Raw genomic sequence first — 15,314 nt, forward strand, 5'->3', positions numbered from 1 at the left:
GCTGCTGATTAGCATTAGCAATTTCACATGTTGATTTTAACACCTCTAAATTTGGGGATGAAAACTACCACTAAGATGCTTGTTACAATCAAACACTTGGTTGTAATAAGTACAATACTTAAAGTATAAACACTGTGTAGGGCTCAACATAAGACTAAACTGGCACGTTTAACAGAATGGCACAGACAACTCTCTGGCTGGGCAACACACCTTACCCTATACACTACTGTCATCTAACGTCTTGGATTTGCAATTGCATGCAAAGTCTTCTATATAATACTTGCAAATGAGACTCAAAAGTGTAGGAAAACAAGCTATAATAACTGGAAAGCACAGTTATAATTATCAGCAAAGTTGAGAAAAATATTTAATTATTAAAAAATTAACATTCAAACATTGATACGGCAGTACGGATGATATTGATCAGTATATTGTATATTGTTGACGACTATCTCATAGTGTCAAATCCAAAGGGAGTATTATTATTACCTGTTTTAAGTTGTATTATTTGTTTTGAATCCCGCAGGTTCTTCCTGATGTGCTATCTCTTTGTGAACCTGGCCTGTGCTGTGCAAACGCTGTTGCGCACGCCCAACTGGAGACCCAGGTTTAGATATTACCACTGGTGAGAGCAACTTTAAAAACAGTTTTGTTCCAGTTGAATGGGTTCTTGTGGTTGTGCTCGCTGTGTGAAGATGATGAGGCACTTAATTGGCCATCAATGAGTTACACGTTCTTATTGATTTTCCCCTCAGGGCTCTGTCCTTTCTGGGTATGAGTATGTGCTTGGCCCTGATGTTCATCTCGTCCTGGTATTATGCCATTGTGGCCATGGGCATTGCTGGGATGATCTACAAGTACATTGAGTACCAGGGGTATGTCCTTTGCTGCACTTTGTATCCGTCATATATGTCGCCCTAATCTTTTATTTTCACGTATTCAAACAAAAACAGAGCCGAAAAGGAATGGGGAGATGGAATAAGAGGACTGTCGCTTAGTGCTGCACGTTACGCCCTTTTAAGGCTAGAAGTGGGACCCCCGCACACTAAGAACTGGAGGTATAGATACACTGGAATCCCCCCCCCCCCCCCCCACACACACACACACACACACACACACACACACACACACACACACACACACAGCTTGTCATGTATTTAAGGTACATGATAGTAATCCTTGAGACCCTTTACAATTAAGTTACCTTAGTTTTTAGGTCCCAAAATGGTCCCTCTCATCAAAATGTATTATATCTTTTTTTTTCACTTTTACCACATTTTTTGAACAACTCCAGACCCAACCTCAATATAAATATATATTTATATATATATATATATATATATATATATATATATATATATATATATATATATATATATATATATATATATATATATATATATATATATATATATATATATATATATAAATATAACATCATTTTTATTGCCGTCACACCTTGAAAATATGTTGTTGTTTTTTTTTTACTTGAAAACAAATTAAAGTAGTATATTAAATTGTAACCTCCAGAAGAAATTATGCAACGTCCGACACTATTTTAAACTTTTATTACCAATCTTATGATAACAAATGGCACAGTTCCAATAGGTTTTACCTCCCGTGTATACTGTAATGCCGAAAAAACATCTGGAAGGTCTTAACATTTTTATGCTCTAGCTATGCAAATATTAGATTCATAATTAAATATTACGGCGTGGCGAAGTTGGTAGAGTGGCTGTGTCAGCAATCGGAGTGTTGCTGGTTACTGGGGTTCAATCCCCACCTTCTACCATCCTAGTCACATCCGTTGTGTCCTTGGGCAAGACACTTCACCCTTGCTCCTGATGGCTGCTGGTTAGCGCCTTGCATGGCAGCTCCCGCCATCAGTGTGTGAATGTGTGTGTGAATGGGTGAATGTGGAAATACTGTCAAAGCGCTTTGAGTACCTTGAAGGTAGAAAAGCGCTATACAAGTATAACCCATTTATCATTATCATTTATATTCCTACTTCACATTAATTGTTTTTTGCCGCGGTCATGTCTGGAACCAAATAATAGCGGTAAGAGAGGGACAACTGTTCCTAAAAAATGTGTGCTTTCATCAGAGTAAATGGGACTGAATATGTCTTGAGGATAAAAATTGTAGTCATACAATATTTGAAAAATGAGCAAAAAAGGGTATTACGGCTGGACAAAAATAATTTGCCTTAAAACTGAACAATGTGTTGAGAAATAAATGTAGACATTTGGTTCTCTAATTTGTCCTTTTTGACTTTGCACACAACCTAAGACCTCAGCTGTTGGTGCTGTCCAAGCTCGATGAAGACCTCCACGTCAAATATCCGCGACTCTTGACCTTTGCGTCGCAGCTGAAGGCGGGAAAGGGGCTGACGATCGTGGGATCTGTCATCCAAGGGAACTTTCTGGAAAGCTATGGAGAACTGCAGGCGGCAGAACAGGTCAATTAAGCCACCTCTCAACAACCACACGTTGAGTGTGATCAGTATTTATTGGTTTATTGATTCATTTTTGTATGTTTTCATTCCAGACCGTCAAGAACATGATGGATATCGAGAGGGTCAAGGGTTTCTGCCAAGTCGTGGTTGCGTCCAAGGTGCGGGAGGGCATCGTTCACCTGATCCAGTCCTGTGGTCTTGGGGGCATGAAGCACAACACGGTGGTGATGGGCTGGCCGTATGGCTGGAGGCAAAGCGAGGACCCCCGAGCATGGAAGACCTTCATCAGTAAGACTCTGAATGCCATACTACATATTGTAAATTCAGTCCTACAGATTTACACACCTGAAAATATTGTACTGACCTGAAGACAAGCCGACCTTTCATTCTTTAAAACTTATTTAGGAAAAATCCACAACAGAAAAATCAACTTTGCATTGCAGGATAGCATTTTTATGGAAAAAAATGTATAATCACACTCATTTTTATCCATATGGAAATCACGATTATTAATCATGATTATTTGCTATGTAAGCTAAAGGATTTGCGGTAATGGGATGAACGTGATGACATCATGTAATTTGTAATTAAATAGTCTCATAAAAAGGCTAAATAAATGTCATTAATATATTTTAAAAAAAAGATGTTTACATATATTAGCCGCACCGAACTATACAGTAAACTGGAGATATTTACCGGTACAAAATATTTTGTAAATATTTATTTACATACCTTAATTGTTTTCTAAAACGTTGCCTGTCACATGCCAGTAAAACGGCTGATCAAACAAAATAGAAGTCACCGTCGTGAAACCATTAGCTGCCGAAGCCAGCTCTTCAATCAGCTAAACAGCCTCAAGAACTCCACTGTGACATTTTAGTAAATTTACGAAACAGAAATAAAACTAAAATAATGCCATTGTAAGTAATACTAACACTGACACTTGTAAATGTGTTAGCATATTTGCTAATGCTAACGAAGCTCGCTTGTTTATTACATCACGATAGCACGGACTAATGTGCATGGAAACCCTCCTACAGATATCACACAAGGGACGATTTAGTAAGGGCGCCAACATTTGTTTTATTTATTGCAATTCTTACTTGTAATGATTCTTAATTGATTTAAAAAAATCAAAAGTTGATTTAAAAATGTTTTTAATAAAATAATAATTGTTTTGAATTTTTCTTTTTTGAATCTGTCCTGTCCAGCCACTCAGGCAAATCATATGATTAAAGATTAAGATTAAAGGCCTACTGAAATGAATTTTTTTTATTTAAACGGGGATAGCAGATCTATTCTATGTGTCATACTTGATCATTTCGCGATATTGCCATATTTTTGCTGAAAGGATTTAGTATAGAACAACGACGATAAAGATTGCAACTTTTGGTATCTGATAAAAAAAAGGCTTGCACCTACCGGAAGTAGCGTGACGTAGTCAGTTGAACATATACGCAAAGTTCCCTATTGTTTACAATGATGGCCGCATGAAGTGAGAGAGATTCGGACCGAGAAAGCGACAATTTCCCCATTAATTTGAGCGAGGATGAAAGATTTGTGGATGAGTAAAGTGCAAGTGAAGGACTAGTGGGGAGTTGAAGCTATTCAGATAGGGAAGATGCTGTGAGAGCCGGGGGTGACCTGATATTCAGCTGGGAATGACTACAACAGTAAATAAACACAAGACATATATATACTCTATTAGCCACAACACAACCAGGCTTATATTTAATATGCCACAAATTAATCCTGCATAAAAACACCTGCGTGTTTGTTATGCTAGCTCCTAGCTCCTCTGCTAGCTCCTAGCTCCATAGAACACGCCAATACAATACAAACACCTGATCAACACACACAATCACTCAGCCCAAAAGACCGTTTACCTAACCCAAGGTTCATAAAGCTTATATATTTTTAAAAAGTTACGTACGTGACGCGCACATACGGTCAAGTTATCGAATGTTTAGCAGCCAAGGCTGCATACTCACGGTACCTGATATTCAGCTGGGAATGACTACAACAGTAAATAAACACAAGACATATATATACTCTATTAGCCACAACACAACCAGGCTTATATTTAATATGCCACAAATTAATCCTGCATAATAACACCTGCGTGTTTGTTATGCTAGCTCCTAGCTCCTCTGCTAGCTCTTAGCTCCATAGAACACGCCAATACAATTCAAACACCTGATCAACACACACAATCACTCAGCCCAAAAGACCGTTCACCTAACCCAAGGTTCATAAAGCTTATATATTTTTAAAAAGTTACGTACGTGACGCGCACGTACGGTACGGTACGTGTTATGCTAGCTCCTAGCTCCTCTGCTAGCTCCTAGCTCCATAGAACACGCCAATACAATTCAAACACATGATCAACACACACAATCACTCAGCCCAAAAGACCGTTCACCTAACCCAAGGTTCATAAAGCTTATATATTTTAAAAAAGTTACGTACATACGCAAAAAAAAGCCAAAGCTGCATACTCACAGTAGCACGTCTGCGTCTTTGTCATCCAAATCAAAGTAATCCTGGTAAGAGTCTGTGTTGTCCCAGTTCCCTACAGGCGTCTGTGTATCCAAATCAAAAGTCCTCCTGGTTAGAGTCTCTGTTATCCGAGTTCTTCCATCTTGACTGCATCTTTCGGGAATGTAAACAAAGAAGCGCCGGCTGTGTACTGTTGTGGCTGACTACGTTCGAAAAATACGTCCATTTCGCACCGACAACTTTCTTCTTTGCTTGCTTGGCTTCCTTCTCCATAATGCAATGAACATGATTGAAACAGATTCACGAACACAGATGTCCAGAATACTGTGGAATTATGAAATGAAAACAGAGCTTTTTCGTATCGGCTTCAATGTGGAAGGCATACCCGTGTTCGCCGGGCTACGTCACACGCATACGTCATCCTCAGAGGCGTTTCGAACCGGAAGTTTAGCGGCAAATTTAAAATGTCACTTTATAAGTTAACCCGGCCGTATTGGCATGTGTTATAATGTTAAGATTTCATCATTGATATATAAACTATCAGACTGCGTGGTCGGTAGTAGTGGGTTTCAGTAGGCCTTTAAAGTACCAATGATTGTCACACACACACTAGATGTGGTGAAATGTGTCCTCTGCATTTGTCCCATGGTTGATGTATATGGCCATATCTGCTGTACAAATTGACTTTAGAAAAGAAAAGTGTTGGATACTTCTCTTGTTGCCTTGTTTGTATTTGACTTTATTAAATGTTTGGGTAGAATGTTATTAAGCAAAACTTGTTTTTTTTTTTAAACATTTGTTTATTGGACTTTTGACATATACAGTCCAGGAATACAATTAAACACATGTCAAATGTTCTTTTTTTCTCCCCCAAACAAGTAACCAATTAATACCAACAATTATATTTGAAATAAAATGAAAATAATAAACTAGAACAAAAATACATCAGTCAAATAACTACAGGCAAATATTGACATGAACAAAAAAGTAATGATTTTGAATCGAGAATCGTTTTTTTTATGGAGAATCGATTCGGAATTGAATAGTTACCCTCAAGAATCAAATCGAATCGAATCCAGTGGTGCCCAAAGATTTACAGTCATACGGTTTAGTATGTATTAATTGTTTTAGTTAAATTGTAAAAACTTACCAATGTTGCTTGGAGTGATGAATGAAGAATCCTTTCGAGCAGAAACGCTATGGACGGTTTTACCTCTGGTTCAAGGGCATGAAACAGAAAGTACATTTTCAATTATTATTGTTATGGCCGTTAGCAAAGAAAAATCCATAAATTAGCCATACCGTTTTATAAGCCGCATGGTTCAAAGCCTACAGCCTGGAAAATACGATAATTGTGCAGCCCTTGTTGGACAAACTCTGTTTGATTGCTCACCATTATCTTGAACTTAGCATCGTAACTCCTCCTCTGTTGGTAATACACATTGAGACACTTTTTTTCCCACAGGTCTTTAGACCACGACTATAAGATTGCCTTTTTTTATGAGAGAAAAATGTGGTCACATATTTGGATGTATAGGACAAAATAAAAATCTTGTTGTCTTCTGCACTCAGACACGGTTCGTTGCACCACCGCGGCCCACCTGGCACTAATGGTCCCAAAAAACGTGTTGTTTTACCCGAGCAACCACGAGCGCTTCAGCGACGGCAACATCGACGTGTGGTGGATCGTCCATGATGGGGGGATGCTCATGCTGCTGCCCTTCCTGCTCAAGCAACACAAAGTAGATATAAAAAAACTCCTGTTATCGTGCAAATATACCAACTTGGATCATGGGTCTTAATTGTTGGTTTGAATTGCTTTCTAGGTGTGGAGAAAGTGCAATATGCGTATTTTCACCGTAGCCCAGATGGACGATAACAGCATCCAGATGAAGAAGGACTTAGCCACGTTCCTCTACCAACTGAGAATTGAGGCCGAAGTGGAAGTGGTGGAGATGGTAAGAGATGATTGCAACTTACTTCATAGAGAAACAACAGGGGGATATTGGGGAGGAAATATGTTTTTTCTAATATGGTAGTACCTCAACTTACGAGCCTACCCAGCAGGCACAAGATAATAATACAACATTATACATACCGGTACATGTTTTTTAAAACTGACTTTGAAACAACATTGCAATATACCGTATTTTCCGGACCATAGGGCGCACCAGATTATAAGGCGCACTGCTGAAGAATGGTCTATTTTCGATCTTTTTTCATATATAAAGTGCACCGGATTATAGGGCGCATTAAAGGAGTCATATTATTATTTTTTTTTTTTCTAAAAGGAAAACACTTCCTTGTGGTCTACATAACATGTAATGGTGGTTCTTTGGTCAAAATGTTGCATAGATTACGTTTTACAGATCATCTTCAAGCCGCTTTCTGACAGTCGCTTCAGGATGCGCCGTTTTGTGGGCGGTCTTATTTACGTGGCTCACCTTCGGCAGCGTCTTCTCCTTGTCATCTTTGGTAGTGGAAGAAGTGTCAAAAGATGGAGCTAACTGTTTTAATGACATTCAGACTTTACTTAAATCAATAACGGAGCAGCATCTCCTCATCCGGAAACAACAACAACAAGGCCGGAAATGTGTGCCGTGAAAAACCGTCTGACCGGAACTCTCTAATAACTAAAGTTCCTTGGGTGAATAATGTAAACTCACTACATTGGTATGTTTTAGCGCTTTCGTGGCAAGTTTACTGACAGATATAAGTGAGAACTTGACGCTACTTTATATTAGAAATGGCAACAGCGGAGGATGAATGTCCCATAACAAGAAGATAGAGAAAAAGAAGAAGCTTATCGACTACAACGTCGTCACGGACTACAAAGGCAGACGCGTGCAATTTTTCAGGATTTATGCAGATCTCAAATACACATCAGCAGGTACCAGGAGGTAAGAAAAGTTTATTTTGTATAATATTGCGAAAGAAAACGCCAGACAATATGTCTTACCTTATACACACACCATAATAATACTCGTATGTTTAATGTTCTATATTTTCAATGGAACATATAAAATGTTGATGTTGTTTACTTGAGTCATATTGCCATCCTAGTGCAGTTTACACATACTTCTTATGTTTGACTGCCATCTACTGGTCACACCTATTATTACACCATGTACCAAATAAAATAGCTTCAAGGTCGGTAAGCAAAACCAGAATTATTCCGTACGTTAGGCTCACTTATAAGGCGCACTGTCGAGTTTTGAGAAAAAAAATAAAAAATTAAGTGTGCCTTATAGTCTTTATAGTGTGGACAATAAGGCGCAACTTCCCAACCACGTTGTTGGTTGGGAAATGACTACATTTCGATGTTCAAATCAGCGTCACAACCTGACATTGAATAAACATCGTCAAAAAGCATGTTGTTTCAACTTTGTAGAAAATTGTTTGGGAAATGACCAAAATTCACTGGTCAAATCAACATCATCATGGGTGAATGTGGAAATAGTGTCAAAGCGCTTTGAGTACCTTGAAGGTAAAAAAGCGCTATACAAGTATAACCCATTTATCATTTATCATAACATTGATTAAACATCGTCAAAAAGCATGTTGTTTCAATGTGTTCCAGTTGCTCAATGTCAGGACCTAACTCAATACGTTCTCAACTTTGTTTTAATGTATTGTGCCTGCTGGGTAACTAGTTCTGTGGTCAGCTTTGTGCATGGTTGAGTTTGTCGTGACCCCAGGATGCAGAGATAGACGTCGACTTGCAGGTAAAACCGCAGGCTCGTGCAGATTGCACAGCGGCAGCAAGGCATGCTGCACAAAGGCAACCAGTGGTACAGTACAATAATACAGAGCACCACAGGGAAACTGGAAGGAACTTAATTAGGCCTAATTACCAATTGATGACGGAATAGAAAATGGAGCTGCAGCAAACCCTGTAGGAACTAAGCAGGAACTACTACACTAAGACAAGAAAGTAGAAGCCCCAGGACAGGAAATTATATTGAATGTTGGAAAATAACTAACAAAGCACAAACTGTCATGTGAGATCATGAAGGCTTGGTTCGTAAATCTGCCGTGCCAACAACCCGGGGGGTTCCTGGTTCGATCCCCGGCTTCCGCCATCCTAGTCTCGTCCGTTGTGTCCTTGAGCAAAACACTTCACCCTTGCTCCTGATGGATCGTGGTTAGGGCCTTGCATGGCAGCTCCCGCCATCAGTGTGTGAATGTGTGTGTGAATGGATGAATGTGGAAATAGCGCTTTGAGTACCTTGAAGGGAGAAAAGAGCTATACAAGAAAATAACCAGGTATTAACAGAACATGAGCAAGTGGAATAATAATATTTTTTTACAGCTTGTCCTTCATAATTTTGACGAAATAATAGAATGGAAAATGACACAATATGTTACTGCATACGTCAGCAGCTAAATTAGGAGCCTTTGTTTGCTTACTAACTACTAAAAGATAAGTTGTCTTGTATGTTCACTATTTTATTTAAGGCCACAATTGTCCTTCAATATGTTTAATGTACCATTAGATTTTTTTGTTAGAATAAAGCCAATAATGCCATTTTTGTGGTCCCCTTTATTTAAGTACTGAAAAGTATCGAAATACATTTTGGTACCGGTACCGGTACAAAAATGTTGGTATCGGGACAACCCTAAATGTATGCCTCATAAAAAGTATAATAAAGTAATGTAATCATAATGTGCAACATTTAATTGGAGAGCGGACTTCTGCAGTATCTGCTTCTAGCTGCTTCTCCGTCAAACACGGCATCAGCAGCTTTTCCATATTTTCATGGATAAATGTCTGCCGTTTAGATATTATCCAAACATCCCTGACAGGTGCCGCAGACTCATTCTGCTCCAGAATGGTGCAGAGTAGCAGCGATACGCTCACCAAGCCAACGACATGCTCTGTCATGTTTTATGATTTCTTTTTTTAATTCAATGAATATTACCCACTCCTTCTCCGAACTGTCCTTCACACTCACTTTCTTCTTTTCCGGGGTTGGAAAAACAAAGTTATGTCCATCGCTAGCTATAAACTAATGCTAGGGATTAGGACCAGATTATTTTGGGCACATTTTACGGGGTTCACAATGACATTTTCTACGCCGACTAACATCACATTTATTTTAGTTTAAATTAAAGCACAACAAATATATGCTCTTATCTCAAAGAACTCTTAAATTGTGGTACGACTGTGTGTTTTGATCTAAATCTGCATTCAAATATAATCCAGTACACTATATTTTTTTTCTTCACTCTTGCAAAATTTTGATAATTAAATACCTTATTTAACCAAATTACTTTAGTTTATAAAATAATATATATTATATTATAGTATTTAGTATATTTAGTATATACAGTAAATACAGAATACAAACTGTATATAATTACATCCAGGAACATTCCAAATAAAATAAAATACAATTAATAAATACAATAAACACTCATTATTTCATCAAATGTAGTTCATGTGAATAAAATATATCCTTAAGATATTTAATTGAACTTATTTTATGTATCCTTAAGATATTTTATGTACCCTCAACTTCAGATTAATGGAGTATTTTACATACTACATTTCACTATTGAGATCCAATACCATTTTTAAAAATGTTCTCTTGGAATAAATGTGAAAAACAAACTATATAAAAGCTGAATCCTTTCAACTGTGGTCTGTGTAACTTCAGAGCCATGCTTTCATGTGTTTTTGCGTTCCAGCATGACAGTGACATCTCGGCGTACACGTACGAGCGCACGCTCATGATGGAGCAGAGGTCTCAGATGCTGAGGCAGATGAGGCTGTCCAGTGCAGAGAGGCAGCGAGAGGTAACGCACAAGAACATGAGGTGGAGATGGAGAACATGAGGTGGAGATGATGAATCCTGTCAATTTGATTGTGAGCTGCAATGTGCTTCGCAGGCCCAGTTGGTGAAGGACAGACACTCGCTGGTGCGAATGGGAAGTCTGTACTCGGACGAGGAGGAGGATACGTTGGAGTCTCCTCTGCCCGAGAAGGTCCATATGACGTGGACCAAAGAGAAGTGCGAGGCCGAGAGGCGTAACCGAAACAATGCGCCCGAAAACTTCAGAGAACTCACGAGCCTCAAACCGTGAGTTCAGTCATGTGACCCCCTGACAATAATCCTGGGTTTAAGGAAGAACCATATACTTTATCGCAGTCAGATCACTAAACACATTATTTTTTTTGGCATTTTAGACTTTTTACTTAAATGTAAATATCACTCATTTAAAGAAAAAATCATTAAAATGATATTGTAATATTTAATGTTTAATGTTTAGGGTCCATTGTAACAACAGAAAACACAATTCAATTAACACATTTAAAAAAATATTAATAAAGTACTTTAATTTAAAACTAATTTATTTATTCAATTATGTTTCGATTACAAAGAAAGCCATTGTTTCTATAATTATATTCATACAGAAAAAAGAAAACACAATCATTTAATAAATATTAAATAAATATTAAAATGGCATATCCGATTTTATTTTTTTACCTAAATAACTTTAAAAAAAAATAATTATACACCGGAAATGTGCACTTATTCAATTATTTGTTATGTTTTTTCTATACATAAAATGTCATTATATTTATAATTATATTTATACAGAGACAAGTAAACACATTTTAATAGATCTTTTATAAGTATTAAAGTGTTTTGTAAATACTAATATTTTTTTCCTAAATAATGTTTTTGAATAATTAATGTCCTCATATCTGGAACATGTCCTGTCATTTAATTATTTATTTTGTATTTTATGCATAAAAAGTCATCATATTTATAATTCTATTCATACACAGGCCAGTAAACATGATGACTGACTTAATGTATCTTTTTTATTTTATTTTATAAAGATTTAAATTTATAAAAAGTCTTTACCGAAATAGTTTTTTTAAAACATTAATCTATACCCGAAAAATGTAGTACTTCATTTATTTATTCATTATGTTTTTCGTACATAAATGTGATTATATTTATTATTATATTTATGCACAGATGAGTAAACACAGTTATTTATCAGATATTTTACAAATATTAAAATGTCAAATTAAATTAAACTTTTTTTTTTACCTGGCTTTTTTAAATCATTAAAACATATTATCATCATAGTCATAATGTTGACATCCAGTACAATACTATCTATCAGCAAATACCTATCAACATATTTTATTATAACTGCTGGTTGGCACACAAGATGGTTATGTTAGCCGGGGTTAAAGGTTACATACATATGTGTCAATGCTTCTGTGTACTGTTCTACAGGGACCAGTCCAACGTGCGGCGGATGCACACGGCCGTCAAACTGAACGAGGTGATAGTAAACCGGTCCCACGACGCCCGCCTGGTGCTTCTTAACATGCCGGGGCCGCCTCGCGACACAGGGGGAGACGAGAACTGTATCCTTTTTGCAAATCCAGAATGACAACACACAGGCTCGTATCTGTGTTCGGTTTTTATTCCTTCACCCTTTCCTCCCCCAGATATGGAGTTTCTGGAGGTTTTGACGGAAGGTTTGGAACGAGTGCTGCTAGTCCGAGGAGGAGGTCGGGAGGTCATCACCATCTACTCATGACCAAACGTTACTATACATTCCACCTGCTCTAATATCCAAATGTTTCAAACCATTTTAAGTATTTTTAGATAAAAAATGTTATATACTTGACTTAAGTGTTAGTCAGATACAGGATTAATAATTAGAGGAAGACCAGGAGGAATTGTTTTGGTATAATTGTAACGCGGATATGGGACTATATTATTTATTTATTTATTATTCGTCACTTTTCACATTTGCCCTTTAGCCTTACATTACGTAAGTTTAATAAATGTGCATGCAAGACATTAGAGTTTATTTGTTTTTTTTTAAGTATTTGCACATATTTTTTCTGTTAATATGAGCAAAAAAAGTGTAGGGAACCACTGTCTCGCTCTGTTATTGAAAGAAAATAGTGTTTTTTATTCAGGAGGGAATACCGACAACAAACTAGGAAGGCATTCTGCTCAATAGCTAGTCTTGATTTAGTTTTTAAGTACATTTTAAATTTTTGTACATACATATTTTTGAATTTCCAAAGCAGTTTTTTAGCTTGTATCAGTGTCATTTTAAATCAACAGTTGTGTAGCTTATTTAAATGTTTTGAATACGTTTGGGTAGTTCAAAAATACAAAATTTTAAAATAAATAAATAAAGCTGTATTTTTTTATTTTTTAGAATTATGTAGCTTTAGTTTTATTTTATTTTTTAAAGAATTGTGATGTGTGAAATGATGTTTTGAGTCCTTTCAATAAATTATTTTATAAAAAAAACCAAAAACATTTTTATTGTTTGTACCGCCTTCCACCCGAATGCAGCTGAGATAGGCTCCAGCACCCCCGCGACTCCAAAAGGGACAAGCGGTAAAAAATGGATGGATGGATGGATGGATGTACAACTTGTATTACCTTAGTTATACATTTGATTGTGTCAGGTGACCGGAAATGGGTGGTGATCTTTGACCGATGCTTAATGGTGGCGACGCAGGCCAATTGTGGAGTTGCTGCCAAATTGGAGCTAAAGCGAGGAATATTCTGACGTTTTCCACACAAAAGTAAAATGTATACTTTATCTTCAAATCCGGTAAGTTGTCGACATTTTACGTGAGTGTTACTCGTTATTCGCGAATGTTTGTTTTCGTTTTAACAACTTTTGTCACACTGTTAGCATTCATAAGCTAACTGCTGTTAAACGTTTGTTTTCTTCACAACTATTGCAACGACAACCTTCTACATTGTGTCAACTATTGGGCGTTTATGCCAGAACTGATGCTTTAAAAGGTCTAATTCTGTATACAACTCTTTCACAATCGGCAACTCATTAATATGATGCACATTGGATTACTACAATCTCCAATCATGGCATAACAATAACATATATCTAAAATATAGCAATAGCTGATGTCATTAAATTGTTTCTAATATAATATAATTGTTAGTGTGGATCACATACTTGTTGGAGAATAGCACGTTGTGCAGAAAGTACTATATGCATTCAAAAGGCCAAGTTATGTTCACACATAAAGGTTATAGTGCATTCTAGTTTCTTCCTGAATATTGCTACCTTTTGTGACTAGTGTACCAGTAGAGCACAACTAATGTCTGTTTACATTGCAAATGCGCCCAGCTGTTTGACTTCATTATAGTAATATAAATAATAAAAAACAATCTCAAAGGCAAGAAGCCATGATGCACTTCAAGCAAAATGTGTAATGTGCGAATAGCTCTCCAGACAATATGTGCAAGTGATACTGTGTAAAAGGGCTATTGAGGTGCATTTTTATGAATCTGGCACATTGTTATTGAACATTTTTTGTATTATTTTTCCCAAAGTGGCACTAGCACCAGGTTTCTATGTAGTCTATTTTCCTCCAAAACTGCCTGCACAAACTTATATATATATATATATATATATATATATATATATATATATATATATATATATATATATATATATATATATATATATATATATATATATATATATATATATATATATATATATGTGTGTGTATGTACAGGCAACTAGAAACAGACAATTCTTCCCCCACCGAAAAAAATATGTTTATACCGTATTTTACGGACTAAAAATAATTTTTTCCCCTCAAAACTCGACTAAACCGGTATGCCTAATGTACATAATAATTCTGGTTTCGCTTACCCACCTCGAAGCAATTTTATTTGGTACGTGTGTAATACTAAGTGTGACCAGTAGATGGCAGTCAAACATAAGAGATACGTGAAGACTGCAGTATGATGGCAATGTGGCTCAAGTAAACAAGGCCAACATTTTATATGTTCCATTGAAAATATAGAACATCACACACGGCGCTCAAAAATCTATCATCATGTTTTAGTACGACTTCCGTAAGCTATGAAGCCGCACCGCTTGATGGATTTTACTGTGCTTCAACATGCGAGTTATTTTTATGGTGTGTGTATAAGGTAAGACATATTATCTGGCGTTTTGTTTCGCAATATTATGCAAAAGAGACTTTTCTTACCTTCTGGTACCTGCTGATTTGTATTTGGGATCTGCATAAATCCTGAAAAATTGCATGCGTCCGCCTTTGTAGTGTGTGACAGCACCGTAGTCGATAAGGTTCTTCTTTTTCTCTATCTTCTTGTTATGGGACATTCATCCTCTGCTGTTGCCATTTCCATTTATATATATACACAAGCGGTAGAAAATGGATGGATGGATGGATATTATACATACATATATATATATATATATATATATATATATATATATATATATATATATATATATATATATATATATATATATATATATATATATATATATATATATATATATATATATATATATA

General features: G+C 36.5%; 1 protein-coding gene and 1 long non-coding RNA gene across 2 annotated transcripts in view; both read left to right on the forward strand.

Moving 5' to 3' along the window:
* Positions 1-13,235, forward strand: part of slc12a4 (solute carrier family 12 member 4) — a 41,638-nt gene extending 28,403 nt beyond the window's left edge. The window contains exons 14-24 of the mRNA XM_062023907.1: positions 527-625; positions 756-875; positions 954-1,058; positions 2,290-2,458; positions 2,548-2,743; positions 6,527-6,696; positions 6,781-6,912; positions 10,646-10,753; positions 10,847-11,037; positions 12,214-12,347; positions 12,432-13,235. Of these exons, the coding sequence (XP_061879891.1) occupies positions 527-625; positions 756-875; positions 954-1,058; positions 2,290-2,458; positions 2,548-2,743; positions 6,527-6,696; positions 6,781-6,912; positions 10,646-10,753; positions 10,847-11,037; positions 12,214-12,347; positions 12,432-12,523 (1,516 nt within the window). The 3' untranslated portion in view covers positions 12,524-13,235. The remainder of the gene's footprint in view (positions 1-526; positions 626-755; positions 876-953; positions 1,059-2,289; positions 2,459-2,547; positions 2,744-6,526; positions 6,697-6,780; positions 6,913-10,645; positions 10,754-10,846; positions 11,038-12,213; positions 12,348-12,431) is intronic.
* Positions 13,236-13,425: 190 nt separating this feature from the next.
* The window catches only part of LOC133631607 (uncharacterized), a 64,882-nt gene continuing 62,993 nt past the window's right edge, over positions 13,426-15,314 (forward strand). Inside the window, exon 1 of the long non-coding RNA XR_009821520.1 lies at positions 13,426-13,564. This is a non-coding gene — a long non-coding RNA (uncharacterized LOC133631607). The remainder of the gene's footprint in view (positions 13,565-15,314) is intronic.

This window comes from Entelurus aequoreus, linkage group LG02 (assembly GCF_033978785.1).
Source record: "Entelurus aequoreus isolate RoL-2023_Sb linkage group LG02, RoL_Eaeq_v1.1, whole genome shotgun sequence".
Taxonomy (NCBI): domain Eukaryota; kingdom Metazoa; phylum Chordata; class Actinopteri; order Syngnathiformes; family Syngnathidae; genus Entelurus; species Entelurus aequoreus.